Source organism: Callithrix jacchus, chromosome 18, assembly GCF_049354715.1.
Source record: "Callithrix jacchus isolate 240 chromosome 18, calJac240_pri, whole genome shotgun sequence".
NCBI lineage: Eukaryota > Metazoa > Chordata > Mammalia > Primates > Cebidae > Callithrix > Callithrix jacchus.
This window is the reverse complement of record NC_133519.1, coordinates 36347146-36367029: the sequence shown is the minus strand read 5'-3', so window position 1 is coordinate 36367029 and position 19884 is coordinate 36347146. Positions and strand designations below refer to the sequence as shown.

At 42.0% G+C, this 19884-nt stretch overlaps 1 protein-coding gene across 12 annotated transcripts in view; it reads right to left on the bottom strand.

Annotated features, from left to right (window-relative positions):
• Positions 1-19884, bottom strand: part of RXRG (retinoid X receptor gamma) — a 195937-nt gene that overhangs the window by 42630 nt on the left and 133423 nt on the right. Inside the window, exon 1 of one of the 12 annotated variants that reach the window (XM_035280254.3) lies at positions 1305-1745. The exons of the other annotated variants lie outside the window; for them this stretch is intronic. Coding sequence (XP_035136145.1) covers positions 1305-1353 — 49 coding nt within the window. The 5' untranslated portion in view covers positions 1354-1745. Of the gene's footprint in view, positions 1-1304; positions 1746-19884 lie in introns of those variants that run through there. 12 annotated transcript variants of the gene reach the window in all.

Sequence of the window (19884 nt, the reverse complement as noted above, 5' to 3'; positions counted from 1 at the left end):
TGCTATTACACACACCATGCAGTATTATAATGTGTCTGTTTAACAAGCCTCCCCGTGTCCTAAAGGGCAGAGACTGGGTCTCATTCATATTTGTATTCCCGGTGCCCAACACCATGCCTGCCTCATTAAAATTACCCTGAATGAATGTGCAAACTCCCTGGTCTAACACCTCCTGGTGTCAGAGATCACTTCTACCTTACAGTGTTTCACTATCTCTTCCAGAGGGTCCTGCCCAGCCAAGGTAGACAAGCTTTACTCCCAAGCCTTCAGATGAATTGGTCCATGGAGGAAGTCTGGAGAGCAGGGACTTTTCAGTTCTCAAGACCTTGTAAGAATTTCTGCTTTGTCTTGTTTGCCAGAATCCTCCACTGGCTCCCAACAACATAAGCTACATGCCTCCAACTGACAGGCGAGAGGCCAGTGGGTCAGCTGTTGGTTCCATTTACTCAGAGCTGGGTGGCTGTACTGTTTCTGTCACTGAATCAAGGGATCCTTGGGACGGATGTGCTGGGCGTTAAGGCAGCCTGAGGACCTAGTCTCCGGAAGCTTCTGTGAAGTGTGACTGGGCTGCCCTGCCTGGCACAGTGACTGGAATCTTCAGTTTGCCAATTATCTAAGAGCCCCAACCCCCTACCCCCAGATCTCTACCCCCAGAGTGGAAGTGATTGCAGCAACCCTTGCAATAGAATTGGGGGCAGCAGCAGGGGAGGAGAGAAGAGGCTATTAGCAAATCAAAAGGAAAGAAAACAGGGAAAGGAAAACACAGTAGCAAATTAAAGCACTATGTTTTGTTTTTTAAAAATCCAATTAAAGGGAAATCTGCTTTCCAGTAAAACAATCATCCCCTTGTTACAAAGTATCCCAGGAACCCTCAAGACAGGCAAAACGTTTTTAATCACATTTTTTCCTCATTACAAGTTGGCTAATAGGAACATCATAGTAATTCCCCCTTAACTCTTCCACTTTTCACACCCACACAAACACACTGGGTTATAACAATGCTCTTATTCTATCTTTGTCTCAGACACATTCTCAAGCACGCTGGTTTACACTCTCCTTAGAATATCCCCATATCCTCAATCTGATATGCAAACGTATCGGCACCTACGGACAATTCTCCCTTCCTCTCCTCTCTCTCATGCACGTGTGCACATACACACACAGAAACGTTATATACACTATATACACCTATAAACATGCATGTTCTCCTTTTAATTCAGTATTAATTCAGTCATTCGTATTTCCCAATTTCTCCTCAATCTCTCATGCAGGTCCAGGCAGTGAAGCCCAAGGGAGATACTTACCTCCATAGCCTGCGGGAAACTTCATGAAGTGAGAATAATTTCCATACATGTTTACTCTTCAGTTCATGTTCCTCTCCTGTGCGGCTTCTAAATATTACAGCCTCTCCCGGCGCCCAGGCACAGCCCGGCTTTCTTCAACTTGGGCTAACAAGAGTGGTCATCGCTTCCTAGCAGCCCGGGGAGCACAGGCTGGGCCAGCCCTCTGGGATTAGTCAGGAATCTGCCTCTAGATCGGAGAGTCCACATAGTGCGTTTGAGACGGCTGTGGCGGCAGCAGCTGGTGCCTGTCAGTAATCACGCATAACGCTGCCGCCGCCGCCGCCGCTACTCTTGCCACCGCGGTCGCTGCTGCTGCTGCTGCTGCTTGAGATCCTGTTGCTAGTTTGATTAACTCAGGGCTGGGCTGCTGCGTGCGACTCTTCCAGCTCCCGGCGCGTCCCCAGAGGTCCCTACCGGGTGGCGCGATCTATTATCTAGGAAGCCAATCGATGTGTGACCGCCCGGTGTAGGCCAGGAGAGAGGGGGGAGGTGGTAGGGGATGGAAGACTCTTTAGGTGCCCGTTCCTTGACTTGCATCCACAAAAATCAATGGGGTTTTATTAAAATGCATTTTCTCATTCGAGCTTCTATCTGTCTGATGTACTTGGTATTTGATCTGTGAAAGCAGTGGGTAGGGTTCAAGAGAAAACAGGGCCCTTTCAGAAGCACAAGATTAGAAAAGCGTGATATTCAATCTCCAGCTACGGAAAACTAAAATAGAGCAGCCCTCAAGTTGAGGAGGGCCCCTCCTGCTTGGGTGGCCGGAAGCATTTATCTGTGCTCTAACAATGGGAGTTTGACAAGTGCAGTTGGGGGCCCAGAGCTCACTCACATGGAAAACTTACAGGTGAGGAGGAGGGGCTGGCTTGATGTGGAGATCTTTCTCTGCATTTATTTTATATACCATTGTTTTCCCGCCACCTGTTCAAAAACACCACTGGGTCCTCACTGACACAGAGCCTGTCTTGTGTGGAACTGACCCAAGATGAAAGACTCTAAGCACCTCGTTGATATTTGGGACTGTCATACAGCTTTCATAATAGTCACCGCTCAGCCTATACTTGAACACCTCCAATAATGGGGAGCTCACCATTTTCTCATTCCAACTCTAGGCAGTTTTCACCACAAGGAAATTTCTTGCAGAGATGAAATCTGCTCCTTTTCTCTACAGCTTCTGGCCACAGGTGCCAGGCGGCTTCCAGGAGCCACACAAGAGAAGCCTGAAAGACAAAAAGTCTTTCACAGTGGGATCCTCTGCAAATTCTGAGATTGATCTGCTGCACCCATAATCTCCCTTTCTTTAGGCATTTCTGGCTCTTTCAGTAATTTTGTGTATCACCAAGTCTTCATGTATATTCACAACCTGTCCTTTTTCTAATAATGTACTTCGATTTATATAGATACCCTCACAGTGAGGAAGGGGGTTGGCCAGACTTGGATGCAGTACTCTGGATATGGTCCCAACCTTTTTCTCACGGTATATATGCCTCAGCAGGGTGATGGCATGCTGTCAACATACCCACTGAAGGTCCGTTTCCTGGGCTGAGCTCTGATGGGCTGGAAAAAAGATAAGAGATTTTCTCCTGATGCAGCACAAGCCCCAGAGAGCCAGAGAGGTAAGTCAAATCAGGGCCCCACAGAAAAAAATCAGCATTCAGGTGCTAGGAGAAGCCAAAACAAAAATGTAGAATAAAAGGCCAGAGGCAGGAACAAAAGTCATGATGACAAAGGAGGAGGCCAAAATGAGGAATCAGAGCAAAAACATGTTAGAAAGGAAGAAGAAAGATCCCGGCCATTCCTATAAAGAGCTTTGGAGAGCCCAGAGCTGCCTTGACTGATGCTGGGATGAAGGTCCAGTGGATATAAGTAATGTCAGGTACAGGAGAATCATTTGCTCACTGGCCGTTAGCTGGGCAACTCTGTGTGTTAATTCATGTAGAACTAACTTGATAAAAATCTCCCCACTCCTACCTCCCCCAAGTTGTGTTCTCTCATGCACATTCTTCATGCCATCCTCGGGCAATCGGTTTGGGGACCTGTATGAAATGCCTCCTATATTCCTCTGAAGTTAAAACTTTTTGGCTTCATTCTTCATCCCAAATCTTTTGGGATCCTGCTTCTGTTGTCCAAAGTATTTCTTATTCATACCCCTATTTCATGACTTCTGAAAATCTGATGAACTGCTTTTTTATATCTTATTCAACTCACTGATAAAAATGTTGACATGGACACAGCAAAGACAACACCTGGTATCACCAGAAAGTCTATTCATTAGTACCTTAGACAGCTTACTCTGCTACTTACTAGTTACATGGCCTTGAAAGGCTATATGTATAGTAAAAGCACCAACTTACAAACCAACCTTGCTGGGTACAAATCCCCATTCCATTGCTTACAGCCTCATGATACTGGCAAATGACTAAATCTCCCTGAGCCTCAGTTACCTTATAGGGTTACCGTGAGGATTAAATGAGTCAATACATGTTAAGCACTTGAAATATACCAGTTAAATACTAAATGCTCAATACATGTAATCTAATTTGATGCTGATGATGGGGAGGAGGAGGAGGTCGAGAGGAAGAGGATGTAACCTTAAGCAAATCACTTCATGGCTCCTTTCCCTCTTCTCATCTGTAAAATGATGGAGCAGAGCCACTTGAGTTCCAGTATTACCTTCAACTTTAAAACTGAATGCAAACTAATCCATCACTCATTCTGTAATTGTCTATTTTCTCCATAGTGGTATCTGAAGTGTCTTACAAGCTACAGTTTTCTATTGTATGCATGTTAGAGAAGGAAATGAGTTACTTAAACTGGCTTTTTGGTGAACCCGTGTTTGCAAGGGTTTTTTCCAAGTACTCAAGTACTCAAAACCATTCTTTAAAAAGCACAGTCTACAGACTTGTCCAAGGTCATTGTCAAGATGATCTGTTGGTGACTTATGGCAGACTCTTTCTTTACCTTTTTTTAAGTTCAGTACATTGTCAACTTCTTTTCCTCACAGAAGAAAAACCAAATTCTAACCTGAGATGGAAAAGCCTCACCGTTTGAGAGGTGTCTCACCCTATCAGGTGAGCTCTATGGAGAGGAAAGTGCTTTGGGGCAGTAATCACAAGATCCAGGATAAACACTCTCTGGGAAAAACATCCATGCTGCCTGCCTCTCTGAGGTTTCTGGTTTTAGCTTTGGTTGTGCGGCTCATATGTGACAAGAGTTGGGCAGGAGCTCATTTTTACATTGCAAAGTTCTATACAATTGCTTTGTAAAACAAATGTGGAGAATTAATATTTTCCTGATTTTCTTTCCTCCCTTTCTCTGACAGTTCCTTCTGATCTGGCTGTAGGGGCATGCACCTACAGCCAGGTCAGAAGGAACTGTCAGGGAAAGGGAGTGGCACTTCCAACTTCCAGTTTGATATAATTTGGATGCTTTTCCTCTCCAGCTCTCATGTTGAAATACGATCCCTAATGTTGGAGGTGGGGCCTAGTGGGAGGTATTGGATCATAGGGGTGGATCCCTCACAGATGTCTTAATGCCATCCTTTTGGTGATGAGTGAGTTCTTGCTCAGTTACCTCACAGGAGATCTGGTTGTTTAAGAGTTTGGGACCTCCCCCTCCACTCTCTTGATCCCTCTCTCACCATGTGACACCCGGGCTCTTCCTTTGCCTTCTGCCATGATTGAAAGCCTCCTGGGCCCCACCAGGAGCTGAACAGACACTGACACCATGCTTTTTGAACAGCCTACAGAACTGTGAGCCAATTAAACCTTTTTTTCCTCTATAAATTACCCAGCCTCAGGTATTTCATTACAGCAACACAAAAAGGACTAACACATAGTTCATTGTTCATGCCCATTTATTTACCTTTTCTCATCTCTAAAATTCTTGCCTATCATTCAAATGCCATCTTAGTTCCCACTATGACCACACTTATCCACAAAGATGTCTCCCTGGCCTAGGTCTGACAAAACTTATTGTCCAGTGTGTTCAAGTGATACTTAGCATGTATGGCCTTATGGCACCCCCAGTGCAATGGAAGGGAATGGTTATCTTTCCTTTGAATGTGTCTTATCTTCATGATTGTTAACTCTTCTAATATAGTGATAATATATTATGTGTTTTTGTTTTCTCACCTAAGTGCTAAAACACACAGTAGGTGCTCAACAAATATTTTTGTATCAAAAATGCTCGACACAATTATCAAAACAATTGTCAAAAACAATATACCAAACAGTACCCCAGTATGCTTTTCTTATGATATCTTCCATATGGCTTCATATCCCATAACAAACCATACACTTTGCCTAAAGTTCAAGAGATATGCATGTGGTTTTTCTTTTTAACCCACTTTTGTTTTTTTGGCTTGGCATCATTGTGTCTTCCCTAAGACCATCATTGATATGACAGTGTTACCCTAAGTGGCTGGTATTTCTAATCTAAGCCTTTCCCAAACAACTCCACTGACTTCAGTCACTATAGTGTCTCCAGCTGTTACTGAACTCTCATTAGGATGTCAAGTCAAAGACCAAATGCTCAATGTCTATAGTCGGAATTAGCTAATTCATTCACAGGAATTCTTGGCCTACTTCTTGTCAAGGCTAATTATCTAGTCCTCTTAAATAATATGTTCTGCTTTTACCAAAGCCATTAGTGCCTTTGAGTAAATGAAAAGAGCATGCATTTTGACTAGTATGTGTGACTGTTTGACCCAAATTCAGCCAATAATATTTTATATTCACCCTGGTAATCAAAGGATATAGCTTTACATCTGCTCTTCTTCTTTTTTTTCTTTAGACCCATGGTGATATAAAATAGTATTTTGCAGCAAATACAAATGTAAACCCAAAGTCATTCGACAATGGCCAACAAACATTAGATACAGAATTTAGATGCAAATATCTCTATACTAATATTATGTATTAATATTTTTATATTTTTGTAATACCTACATAATAGTACATTAAGTTTCCATGTGTTATCCCCAATATTAGACTTAACTAGGACAGGCTTTGTTACCCCGGTTTTATAAATGGACAATTTGAGACTAAGACTACGAAATCAGAGAAGGAAAGACAGTTGCTCAGACAAATTGGATTTTGGATCTGGTCTCACAATTAGGTAGTGAAAGAAATGGACATTAAAGCCAGGTCCCCAACTCTGACATCTAGTCATGTGTCTTTCTCAAGGTCACAATCCTTCTCTCATTAAGGATATGCTTCCTATCTATGTTTGTGTTAATGGGAATGGGGTTCCTCCTATACACAGTTTTTTTTTCTTTGCTGTTAATCACTTCTTCATTTATCATTCAGCCAATACTTGCTGAGCGCTTACTGTCTGACAACCAGTGGGGATATAATAAGGGGAAAGACAGGTATAGTCCCTGACCTCATGGAGCTGATGCAGCCTGATAGATGAGATGGATATTAAACAAATAGTCATAGAAACATATATTCCAGCATAAACCATGATAACAGCTATGAAGGAAAATAATTGGATAAGATGAAAGACTATAGGAGGGGAATCTCACATAAATTGGAAGGTCAGAGCAGACTTCTTTGAGAAAATGACAGTTATGTTCAGATCTAAAGGATGAGTAGGATCCAATCTGGGGAAGAAAGCAGAAGGATTGGGAGAGGGTAGATCACAAAGAGAACAATAGCCCTGAGGAGAGAATGAAGTCAGTGCATCCGAGAAGCTGGGGGGTAACAGTGCTCAGATGTCCCATGTTAGATGGTCTGGCCATCATGAGCCATCTAACATGGGAGATCTGAACCACCTAACAAGGGAATTCTGACCATAGTCGGGTCATAACATGGGAGCTCTGAACATTCCTACCCCTGCAGTGAATTCCATTGTTTCATTCCACCCATGATTCTTTGCTTGACATGTCCTTGTCAACTCCTGGCTTTGCCTCACCTTCACTTGCTGGTCAGACAGATGACTCACCATTTTTCTATGACACCCCCCCACCCATAACTCATCACTCTTATGTCTCTCAATATTTTCCTTCTTGTATGATTATCATGACTGCAAACCCCTATTACTAGATGACTGGTAACTGAGTTTGAGTCATTTCTGTAGCTCCTGAAGCCTTTAATACCAGAACCTAACTCACAGTAGATGCATGAATGAATAAAACTTTGCTGATTATGCTGAGATGTCCTGATGTCAACTCGAGGGCACTGGGAATGAGGAAGTGAGTATTCCCATTCCTAGGTTCCAACAGTTTTTAACAGGCTGATTTTCATTTTCATGAGCTCCTTTTCCTGGAAACAGACTCCTATGTAGACTGGCTCAATGCTAGCACTAGTGCAGTATATCGTCTTGATGACTAAGACCCTCTGATGATGGAAATGAGGCACCTAAATCAGAAAAATTGATGATTGGCTTTAAATTAGAATGGTTTCATCTATCATTCAAAACAAGGCCATTTCCAAAGGGCCTGTCCAAAGGCACAAATTATATCTAAAATTTGTCATCCACAGCTTAGGAACCAACTGCAAGTTTGCATCATAGCTAATTGCTCAAGATGCTGGTGAAACCAACTGATTGAGTTTGCCTTAAGAAAATGATTCCCAAGCTTGTCTGCAAGTTGGAATCATCCAGGAAGCTTAAAAAATTACTCATACCCATGTTCACCTCCAGAAATTATTCAATTAATGTAGGATTGTGGTCCGGGTTTTGGAACTATCAAAAGAACCCCAGTGATTCTAATGTGCAGATGAGTTTGTGAACCATTGACTTACATGAGAACATTCTCATAACAAGCTAAGAAAAAACCATCAGCACAAAATGAGAAACTGTTTCCCGGATAATTCCAAGGCACTAATAAGATCCACTTTGCCCATCTGCTAGTACACACAACTGGGGCTTATGAACCCAAGAAGCTCTTGCTTAGTGGGAGATGTTGTGGCTATGGCCATCTGCCGTGTAGACATAGCACAAACTGACTTGAGGTTTCCTGGCACTGTGTCCTCAGCATGGCATGCTCCCACCACTCCGCCTCTGCTGTCAAAATCTTACTCATTAAAGGCCAATCCCTCTGTCAAGTCTTCCCTTACAAACAGTTAATACTTCCACTGTTCTTCCCAAAAATGCTTACATCTTTATTATAGCACTAATTTAATTTCCCTTACTATCAAAACTAATGGTTAAACTGGAATCTTCTTTTGAGTTCAGGGACAATGTTTTATTCATCTTTATATTGTCAAAGAATGTATCATTTTCTTTGTACACAGTAAGTGCCTAATGAATGCTTATTGAATGAATGCTGAGATTACAACAATGAACAGGGCAGACCTATCCTCTTATGGAGCTATAAGCTATGAGTTACAAGTAACATAGTTACCCTTAACTCCAAATTAGGTAACACTATTACAAAATTTCCAACGTAGAAGGAACCATTCCATAGATGCCTCCATCTCTTGGTTCCCAGCCAAATGATGATCACAAAACCTTCCCTGTCATACACAACTCAACCACAGCTGCATTGCACATGGGAGCTCTCAGAATACAAAACAACTGTGACCACACTGAGAGAAGAATAGGGCAGAGACCAGGGGAAAACATCTGGTCCCCTCTAAAGAGGGGACAGCAGTGCAAATGTGGGACACTCTAATCTAGACTGGGTCCAGATCCAAGGATTCCCAGCCAAAGAAGTAGATGTCAGCAAGAGAGCTCAGGAAAGTCTGTTCAAGTCCCTGAGAGAGAGGAGGAAATGTAAAAATACAGCCCAGCTTCTGAGACCAAGTCATTGACACTTAGATTTTGTTGAACGGACATATATTAAGAACCACTGTGTACTGGCTACATGTATTCATGTATTCAGGTGTAGATTTGGAGGCTGCAACCCAATCACACTCAGGCAAAGCAGTCTATTTTCAGATCCCACTTACTCTTGGGGAGAGGCTCTAAATATACCATCCAGTGACTTCAGGAGGCAGATTATCATTGCTGGCAGCTGAGCAGGGTGGGGCAGATAGGGACGTCAGGAGCCTCACCATCAACCTCAGCACAACTCAAAGGCCCCCACCACTTGTAGAACTATATTTACATAAGGGCAAATGTCTATTATTTGACTTGGTTTTCATTTAAGAGCTCTTGGGAATAGGTTTTGTATGGCAGGAAAAGCCACTATGTGATTGCCTCTGAAGATCCACTGAGCAAAGTATGCAGATGTCACAAGGTAGGCCTTGGACAAAACCGACCTTGTTCTGTTCTGAGGCATTTACATCATAGGAAGGTCTTGCAACTATGTAAACTAAATAATGAAATTGTCTACATGTATAACACCTGATAATTTACAATATGCTTTTGTACCTCATTCATAAATGTGTATAAAATGTTGTTATAGAAAAATTCAAGAAGGCTATACTCAGAAAGGATATTGGATTTTAGGACACGAGAATTTATGCTGCAAGAATGATTTCCTCTGTAGCAGGGAAGGCCTTTTGAGTAGATGTTCAATAGAGACATAGTTTTCTTACTGCTGAAAGCCAAACACTGCATAATCCCTTCTGTAACCACCCCTATTTCCAGGCAGCTAATACCAAAAGGCCAGAAGGCATGTCGTTTTGGAAGGAATTGAGAGAGAGCCACACTAACCACCAGGATTTGGATAACTCTGTCCAGTAGTGAAAATGAATCGACATAGCTGTAGGTAGAGAAATAGTTGATTGAGGAAAAGGTTGGGCAGGGGGTGCAGGTAGAGAAAGACAAAATCAGAATGTTTAGCAATATCAGTTTGAGAAAGCTCTGTATTCAGTGTATTATATTAGCCTTTGAAGAGGGACTAGGCCCAGTTTGGCTGGTATCAACCATAGAGTAGCATCCATGGGAATCAGAGAAAGATGGGGTCTGAGACATTCCACCTGCAGCAGGGTGGCTCCAAGCCTCCAGGCACCATCGACATCAGACTCACCTGGAAGGTGACTAAACACACAGACTTCTGAGACCTGTCCCACCCTCTGAATCAGAATCGGGGGCTTCAGTGTGCCTGGACATACGTCCATTTAACAAGCTCCATGGAGGATTCTCATGAGCATGATGTGAGAATCACAGCCTTAGAATTGTATCTGCAGAAAGTCAAATCTGAACTTGGTATGCCACATGACAGCAACAGAGGTTATTTGTTGATGCCTTCTGGTTGCTCTGAAGAGTTGATATTAATGCCATTTTAGTCCAATTTCCAAAGTCACAGTTATTAGTAGTGGAGTCAAGATTAGAAACCAATTCTTTGGCAGAGAGGAAGGCTTTTCTGGCTGCCTGTGACCTCACCCACAAGCAGCTGTTAAGGATGCTACGCTATTTCTGAAATGGCCCAAACATCAGCGACTCTTATGGTGGAATTTCAGACACATCAGCAGGCTGGGACACAGATATTTAGGGGTCAAAGCCTTTCTGACGCCAAATCAAAGCCTATGTGTGAGGGTGACATTGAACCCCCACTCCCCTCCACAGGAGACCACTTAGTCCTGCACAGACATCTGTGGTCCAGATCCTTGGCAGGCCTCAGCCAGCCAAGACTGAAAGGATGTGAAAGCAGAGATGGAGATGGCAATGGCGACGGAGGAGATTTCTTGACAGCCTGGCAGATGAAGAGAGCCTCCAAGAACCTCAGGCCACCGAAAGCAAAAGCAAAAACGGAGGAAATTCAATAAGTAGTTTTTGAACAGCCACTGCTTCCTGACTGTTTGAGGGACAGGGATATGCCCTCTCCACACTTCAGTGAGGGATCAGTCCTGCCTGGTAATTAAGAAAAGCAATAATGATCAGCACTAAAAATGAATCACCCTTTTTCTGTGAGAGAGTGCACAGAGGACTATTTTTTAACTTCCATTTATTGACTGTTTTGTCAGTGGTAGAACAGGAAGACGCTGTGAGGGAGGTGGATGGGCTGCCACCCTTCCTCCCTACCTCTCCCACCCATCCCATCCTGTGCACTTCTAACAGATTAATCCTCCTAAAGCACAGCTCTGATGGGACTCCTAGGAACAAAGACCTTTTTTTTCCCCTTTTTAGAAATAGGGTCTTGCTCTATTGCCCAAGCTGAAGTGCAGTGGTGTGATCATAGCTCACCACAGCCTTGCACTCCTGGGCTCTTGCAATCTACATACAGTGGCATGTGCCTGTAGCCCAACCACTCCACCTCAGCCTCTGGGTACAGGCACATGCCACTATGCTGGGCTCTTGAACCAAAGACTTTTAATGGCTTCTCCTTTGTCTACAGAGATACCTACACTGGGTTTCATCTCATTTCTCCATGCCCTTTAGCCCTCACTTGAATGAGCACATTTCAATGTCTAGAAAAGTACACAAGTACTCTTTCCCATACATATTTTACACATTCCTTGTTCCCAGGTTTTGCTCAAACTGCTTTCCCATCCTGGGATACCATCTTCCCTACTACCCGCCATTTTAGATGAATCCCATCCCATCCTTCTCTGGGCATCCTGAATGTTCCTCTCCCTAATCCTTCCTAACTAGGTAGTCACTGTCTCTTTCTATCTTGCTCTCCCGTTCTCTCTCCTCTATCCCATGCATCTCTTTCTCTGTCTCTCTGTCTCTCCTTGCTCTTGAGCTCTCATCCCCACCCCCGAGTCCACAGCATCATGTACCTCTATTTTTGATCTACAACTAGCTACTAAGCTGTGTAACCTCTGAGTTTACTCATTGTGAAGCATACTCACAGACTGATATCACTTAGCCTTCTGCTACTAAAAACCCATTACTCATGTCTTTTGCTTTTGCATTTTAGCTGATGTTCAGCCTCCACACCAGGGGTTTGGCCTAATTGTAATGAGACAGGGAGCCCAGTTCCCTTCTTGGGGGCCAGGCATGTCTTCCCACCTCTCTGGATCAAAGTCTCCTCTGTGGGAACCTTTCCCAGCTGTGCCCCACATCATCCCATCCTGGCCAAAGTTGGCACCTGTGTTTCCACATAGGTTTCTTACAGTACATGCAATCTTCCTCTCCAGCACATATCACAATTATAATTAAATAACTGTCTAACTAGGTTTAATATCTGCCTTCCTCCACAATAGGAAGCTCCATGAGGACAAGGCCACACCTCTTTTATTATCATTGAATTCCCAGTGCCTGGACCGTATTAATAGTTGATGGGCAATAAATATTTGGTGAATAAATGAATGGCGTTTATCACACTCTGCATTTGATTATAGCTTTGTGTGCGGTGTATGTCTCAGCCACTCTCCACTGTCTTTAAGAATATAGGTGATATAGGACAGCCTTTGTATCCCCCCAACACTTTCAACAGTGCCTTGTCCAGAGTAGGTGCTCAAAAAGATAGTTGTTAAGCCTATTCCTCTAATGGGCGAGTAATCTAAGGCCTGTGATGGGGAGTCAGTAGAAACACATTTGATTCAAAAGAAGACACATTTAGTCCAACAAATCAATAGACAATTACTGAGTACTCCTTCTGCAAAAAGTATAGGGTTATCTGTCTCTCTGTCTGCCTATCTATCTTTCAATCTGTTTCCTTGTCTAGGATTAGAGAAGTGGTTGTAGAGACAGTACAGGGTCTGGTCTTGAGGCCCAGCTTTACCCTTGAGTGTCTATATGATCTTGAGTAGTTAGGGCCCTCTAAACGTCAGTTTCCAGTTTCTTCAGCCTTTAAAATGAGCATAAAATTTTTAGTTCACAGGGAAATTGTGAGGATTGAAAGAAGGGGTGTATCTGAAAGCCTTTTGTAAAACATGAAGTGTAATAACATGTATAATTATTGTGAGTGCATGATGAAAAGAAAAAAGGCGACAGAATGAAATATGGCTGTGAGAGTCTCAGTCCCACTCTAAGCAGTGAGGTACAGGCCAGGAGTACAGCATGAGGTCCAAGCTCTCTGATTCTGCCTGTCCTGACCCCCTGATAAATCTCTAAGCCTCCAAGACACAGGTTCATCATCTTGTCAAATGGGCTCCAAGTCTCCTGGCTTCCTGGGAGGAGCCGCCTTACTAATAAAGAGATTGTCTTAATAACGTGAAGTACCCGGGTGCTATGGTAACGGGCATTACACGATCTGGAGAAGAGGAGCAGCTTTTGATAAGAATAGGGAGCCTGCAGATGGGAAAAGGGGGTGGGGAGGCACACAGGATGGGAGTGGAGGAAAACGCAAACGTGGATAGACAGAGTCAGCACCAGAGGGAATGAACAAACAGTATTGTTGGTTCCTGTCTTTCAGGGTAGCCTCTCCTGTCTGGGCCCTACTATCTGGGGGTTTCTTGAACATTTCCTGATTTGGGGGTGCTACTGCAATTTTAGATCCCCATGTACTTAAGCTGATAACCCCCATGGCTTTTTAAAGACATAAACACATGCAAAATCTGGATAAAACCAGGTTGTGATTAAAAAAATTAGAAACCCAAGTTTCTTGTGTTCATTGATGGATTATTTTAATAAGTTCTCTCATAACTGTTTGAAACAGCCTTGTGAGCAAAGATGTTTTCCATAAGTCCTACCAATGTGGAGAACCAGGAAATGTGTACACTATGAAGACGTCAACACCAGTGCCAATGTCCATGCCATGAAACTTCATAACCTTATTAAATATCACTGGTCTGAGAGTGTGCTGCACAACTTAGAAGGGTGTTGGTGCGGCCGGGCACAGCAGCTCATGCCTGTAATCCCAGCACTTTGGGAGGCCGAGGCAGGCCGAGACAAGGTCAGGAGTTTGAGACCATCTTGGCCAACATGGTGAAATCCCGTCTCTACTAAAAATACAAAAATTAGCTGGGTGTGGTGGCACACGCCTGTAGTCCCAGATACTTGGGAGGCTGAGGCAGGAGAATCATTTGTACCGGGAGGCAGAGGTTGTAGTGAGCCAAGATTGCACCACTGCACTGCACTCCAGCCTGGCGACAGAGTGAGGCTCTGTCCCAAAAATAAAATTTTTTAAAAGGGCGGGGGGGAGTTGGTGAACATTAGATGGGGCAAAGGAAAGGAAAAGAAAACATAGAAGCCTAATGAGTGCTTCTATGTTTCAGACACTGGACTGGGCACTTACCCACATCAGTTTCTGCCGGAGAGTCTGAGAGCTTGGGTTCCGGACCCAGCTTGCCACCAGCCAGTTGTGAGAGCTTTGGGATTTTTTTAGAGAGAAGCACATCTGTTCACGAACACTTTTTTTATGATTCTGTTATTAAAAGAGCTTCCTCCTCATGTGGTCACTAAATGTCCTCTAGTTGACCTTTGCTTTTGTTTTTACCTTCCGCTATTTCCTCAGTTATAACTGAGATACTGAGCCAATCAGAGTAATGAAGACAGTTTAGTTCCTTCTTGGTTTTGTACTTTGGCTTAAGCTCATTTGGTAAATATTCGCTGCCTCAACGGCAAGTTGAGTGTGACTATTTTATGTGTTTATTGCATAGATGTTCCTACTGCTGCCAGGACTAAAGGACGTGGGTATAAAAAAAGAGGAGGGATTTAGATTAGGAGACTGGGTATTAGATTTGGGTAGGGACACAGCAAAACCATATCAGAAATATACTTATCCTCTCTGAAAGTATTTTTAAATCTTAAACAAAAATATTCTTTAGTCTGTTGACTTGTTTTTGCCATTGGTATATCACAAGTCACAGTCCGTTTCTGCCATACATTCTATTTCATAAAGCAAATAGCTGATGAATAATAAACAAACAAAAATAGCCTGGAATCCTCAGCTCCCTGAAAAAGCCATGAGATTGGAGCCAAATATTGTCAAAAAGTCCAAAGACGACAAATGTTAGCAAGGGCATGGAGGAAGGGAGCTCTTGTGTACTACTGGTGGGAATGTAGACTGGTACAGCCATTATAGAAAACGCTATAGAACTTTCTAAAGAAATTAAAAATAGAACTATCACGTGGCCTAACAATTCCTCCTCCAGAAATATACCCAAAGGAAACGAAATCATTGCCTTGTAAAGATGTCTGCCCTGTCATGTTCATTGAAGCCAAGCCATATTCACAATATTATATCACAATATCATATTCATAATAGCCAACATATGGAAACAACCTAAGTGTCCTTTGATGGAAAAATGGATAAAAAAACTGTGGTACAGGCCGGGTGCGGTGGCTTATGCCTGTAATTCCAGCTACTTGGAAGGCTGAGGCAGAGAATTGCTTGAACCCGTGGGGTGGAGGTTGCAGTGAGCTGAGATCATGCCACTGTGCTCCAGCGTGGGAACCAAAGCAAGACTCAGTCTGAAAAAACAAACAAACAAACAAACAAAAGTTGTGGTACATATATACAATGGCATACTATTCAGCCCTAAGAAAGACTGAGCTCTTGCCTTTTGCCACAACATGAATGTCCCAGAGGACATTATGCTAAGTAAAATAAGCCAGACAAAGAAAGAAAAATATTGCATGCTCTCACTTATATGTGGAATCTAAAAAAAAAAATTCAAATATACAGAGAGAACAAAACAGTGATTAGCAGAGGTGGGGTGCAGACAGGGGAGACAGGGGAGATGTGACAGATATGCAGGATGACACATCTAGAGGTCCTGAGATCCTCAGTACAACATGAGTACTGTAGGTAATAAAATTGTGCTGCCTATAGGACTCATGCTAAATTAATAGATTTTAGCTGATCTGGCCACAAAAAAAATGGGTTACTATGTGAGATAAAGAATATATTAATTTGCTTTACTATAGAAGCTTTTTACTATCTATATGTATCCTAAAACATCATGTTCTGTGTCTTAAATATACACAATATAATTTATTATAGATAAAAAAGGCTGGAGCACAAAACCAACATTTTATGAGCATCCTGGTACAGACCCTCAGAGGCCCACTCACCTGAATTACATGAAACATCTCATCCCATCAAAGAATCAAACTCTTCAGTTGCCCCTCCTCCTCCTCTCTTCTATGCTCCCTCCCACCCCGATCATTTAATTATCTGCTTTTCATGTCCTTCAAAAGTCACTGAAAAGACATACCAAAGATTTTTGGACTATTAAAACTTGTCTTAGTCCTCATCTATCCTGCTAATTTTCTAACCTTTATAAAGTGTATGCCCAGTGAAATCAGAAGACCTGGATTCAAATCCTGACTCAGCTATGTACAACATAGCTGACCTTAGGATATTGTATTAGTCTATTTTTCATGCTGTTGATAAAGACATACCCAAGACTGGGCAATTTACAAAAGAAAGAGGTTTAATGGGCTTACAGTTCCACATGACCAGGGAGGCCTCACAATCGTGGCAGAAGGCAAGGAGGAGCGAGTCACATCTTACATGGATGGCAGCAGGCAAAGAGAGAGCTTGTCCAAGGAAACTGTCATTTTTTAAAGCCATCAGATCTTGTGAGACTATCCACTATCACAAGAACATCACAGGAAAGACACCCCTCCATGATTCAATTAACTCCCATTGGGTACTTCCCATGACACATGGGAATTGTGGGAGTTACAATTCAAGATGAGATTTGGGTAGGGACACAGCCAAACCATATCAGAAATATACTTATCCTCTCTGACCTTTCATGCTCCCATCTATAAAATATGGACAAGGACTGAAAATCAGATTTTAAAACATACAAAAATACATGACACAGTGATAAATACATAGCAGGTGCTCAATAAATATAAGGAAGGTCTATAGCTATTATTTTGAGAGAACAGTTCAACCCTAAAACTAGTCCCTAGAGTTAACCAAGACATCCACTGGATCCTTTTGACTTTTCCCAAGCAGAACCTTCAGCAGCTTAACCCTCAAAGGGTCAGGCTGATAAGGATGACTTACATAAGCCATGGCTGTATAGTCTGCAGTTATCTGGACCTGACATCAACCTTAAAAACAGCAGGGGTGCTAAGCATTGAGCAGTAGAATGGTCCTCTTTGTTAAGGATTCATATTTTCCAATAGGTTCAATAAATATGGATAATGAACTATCATTCACCAGGTACTGTGCTCGTCCAAAGGACTGAAAGAAGTTGAAGAAATGGTTCCTGTCCTCTGGAGTGCACAGCCTAATGAATAATCTTGACATGGAAATCTGTGTGTGTGACACTTTCCTTTAGCAGCTGCCTCTCTTCCCCTTCCCAGCTACTCTTGAAGGGGTTGTTTAGGCAACCCTCATGCCCACCTTCTTCTACTTCCTTCTCAGTCCACACAGCCTGGCCTCTAGGTCCATCACTCTAATAGGTCCACTCTTTCCAAGGTCATAAAAAAGTCTCTTTGCTTCAAACTTGAATAAATCTTATCTATGTTTATTTGCCAGCATGATATCACTCAACACAACTGGCCATTCCCTTCCCTTCCTGAAGCATGCTCATTTGGCCTTCTTGGCACAAGTCTCTCCAGATCCAAGTGTCAAGAGGCCCACTAGACCACATTTGGATGTCTCATAACCATCTCACACCTAACACTACCAAACTAAACTCATGATCTTCCCTCTAAACCTGGTTTTCCCAGAGTCTGCCATCCCCAGATGGTATCTCGACTCACCCTGGTTACGCAGGCCAGAAATCTAAGAGTCGTTAATGAAGCCACTTCCCTCTAGCTCCTTATTTCTCATCCACAATTTGATCTTGTCACTGTTCTCTATCTCTGATGTATTCACCTTGTCCTATCACCTTCTTTTGCCTACACTTCTGTAAAAACCTTCTAACTTCTTTTCTGTTTCTACTGCTAAGACCTCCATTCCATCAGCCACAAAATAATCAGAAGAGTATTTATAAACCATAAATTTGATCATATTACTCCTATGCTTAAAGTCATTTAAAGATTTATCATTGCACTGAGAAATAAATTATCTTCCTGTAACTGAATCTTCGAGGTCTCCATGACCCCGCCTCTGGCTATTTTTTTTTTTTAACTCCAACCTCATGTACTCTTGCCCTGATCACATCATAGCTACACAGACCTCTTTTCAGTGCCTAGAACACACCATCCTCTTTCCTTCTCTAGAGCCTTTGGACATGCTATGCTCTCTGATTAGAAGGCTCTTTCATCCACTCTTCCAGGCAATCAAGCCACCTTAAACCTCAGTGTAAATGTCACCTCCTCAGAAAAGCCATCCCAAATTTCCAGTCTAAATTAGATCTCCCTGCTATATTCCCTCATAAAACCCTGTTATTTCTCTTCATAATTTTTAATCAGAGTTTTATATTTACTGATTCTGTTGTATATATGATGTATGTATTCTTAAAATTATAAATAGCATAAGGGCAGAACTTTGTGATCTTAATTGCCTTCCATTTAGTAAAGAAGCCTGGTAAGAAAATAGAACTATACACCCATAAAGGAAATTTTTGCTGGCTTCAGAAATTAATCAACTTACTCTTTCATTCAAAAAATATAATAGAGTTCCAAGGATGACTAGGTATTTGAGAAAAATCACCATTACAAGTAAATATAGATGAACAAATAAAACACTGACTCCAGAGAAAACCAAATATAAGTGAACTTTTAAAATAATTCCAACTAGAGTGCACAGAGAGATTCAAAGAAATATCACATAAATAAAACAAAAATTGGTGCTATAAAAATAAAACATTCAAAGTGCAAAACAGAGTTATTGCACATTAGAGATGCAGTTGCTAAAGAAAAAGACAAAACAACTAGAAGATAAATTCAAGAAAATCCTCCAGACCCACAGATTAAAAAGACAAAGAAATGGAAAATATGAGAGAAAAGTTAAGCAACATAGAGAATCAACACAGTAGCTGAACTATCCATTTAATGAGAGTTCCAGAAAATTAGTGCAGAGTAAATGGAAGGGAGAAAATAATTTTAAAAATGCAGAAAAACAAGCAAATGCCTTGAGCTTACCAAAAAAATACAAACTGGGTTTACGTCCAAATAGATCCCCAGGTAAAGTTTAGAAACACCAAGCATAAAAAACATCCCAAAAGTTTCTAAGAGAGAAAACAATTAAGCTGGTCACCTAAAAGCAACAAGTATCAGACCGTCATTACTAAAACTATATGCTAGAAGTCCATGATCAGAGGAAAAATCATCTTAAATCTAGAATTCTAGCCAAACCAATCAAGGAGGCGGGAGTAGAGGAGTTTTTAGACATGCAAAGACCCAGAAAGGTAACCTCTGATGAACCCTGTGTAAAGATCATTTGAAAGCATACTCTAACCAAGTGAAATAGACATTTAAGAGAACGTGGGATCCAAAAAGAGTGGGAGTAAACCAGAGGGAAATGAATTGAAATCCTAGAGTGGCAATTCCCTGTAGGACCAAGAAAATTAGAAAAGAGAAGAGAGCTGTTTGAGAAAATGTCTTCAAGAGTCACGAAAATTTCCTATAGCAAGTAACTGGAATAAGAAGCTAGGTGACCTATTGATAAGGTGAAATAATAGCATTATTCTGTGAGCAACGCAAAAGAAAAACTGTTAAGAATACCAGGAAAATTAAAAAAGAGTTGTAAAAGAAAATTATGGTCTAAATATACAAACATGAAAATGTATCAGAATTCTAAGCATGAATAGGACATATGAACACAGAACACCTCTGACATTGATTCTTAGACCATCCCCCACCCCTTGAATAAAAGAGATTTAACAACATAGAATTGCATCCTCTC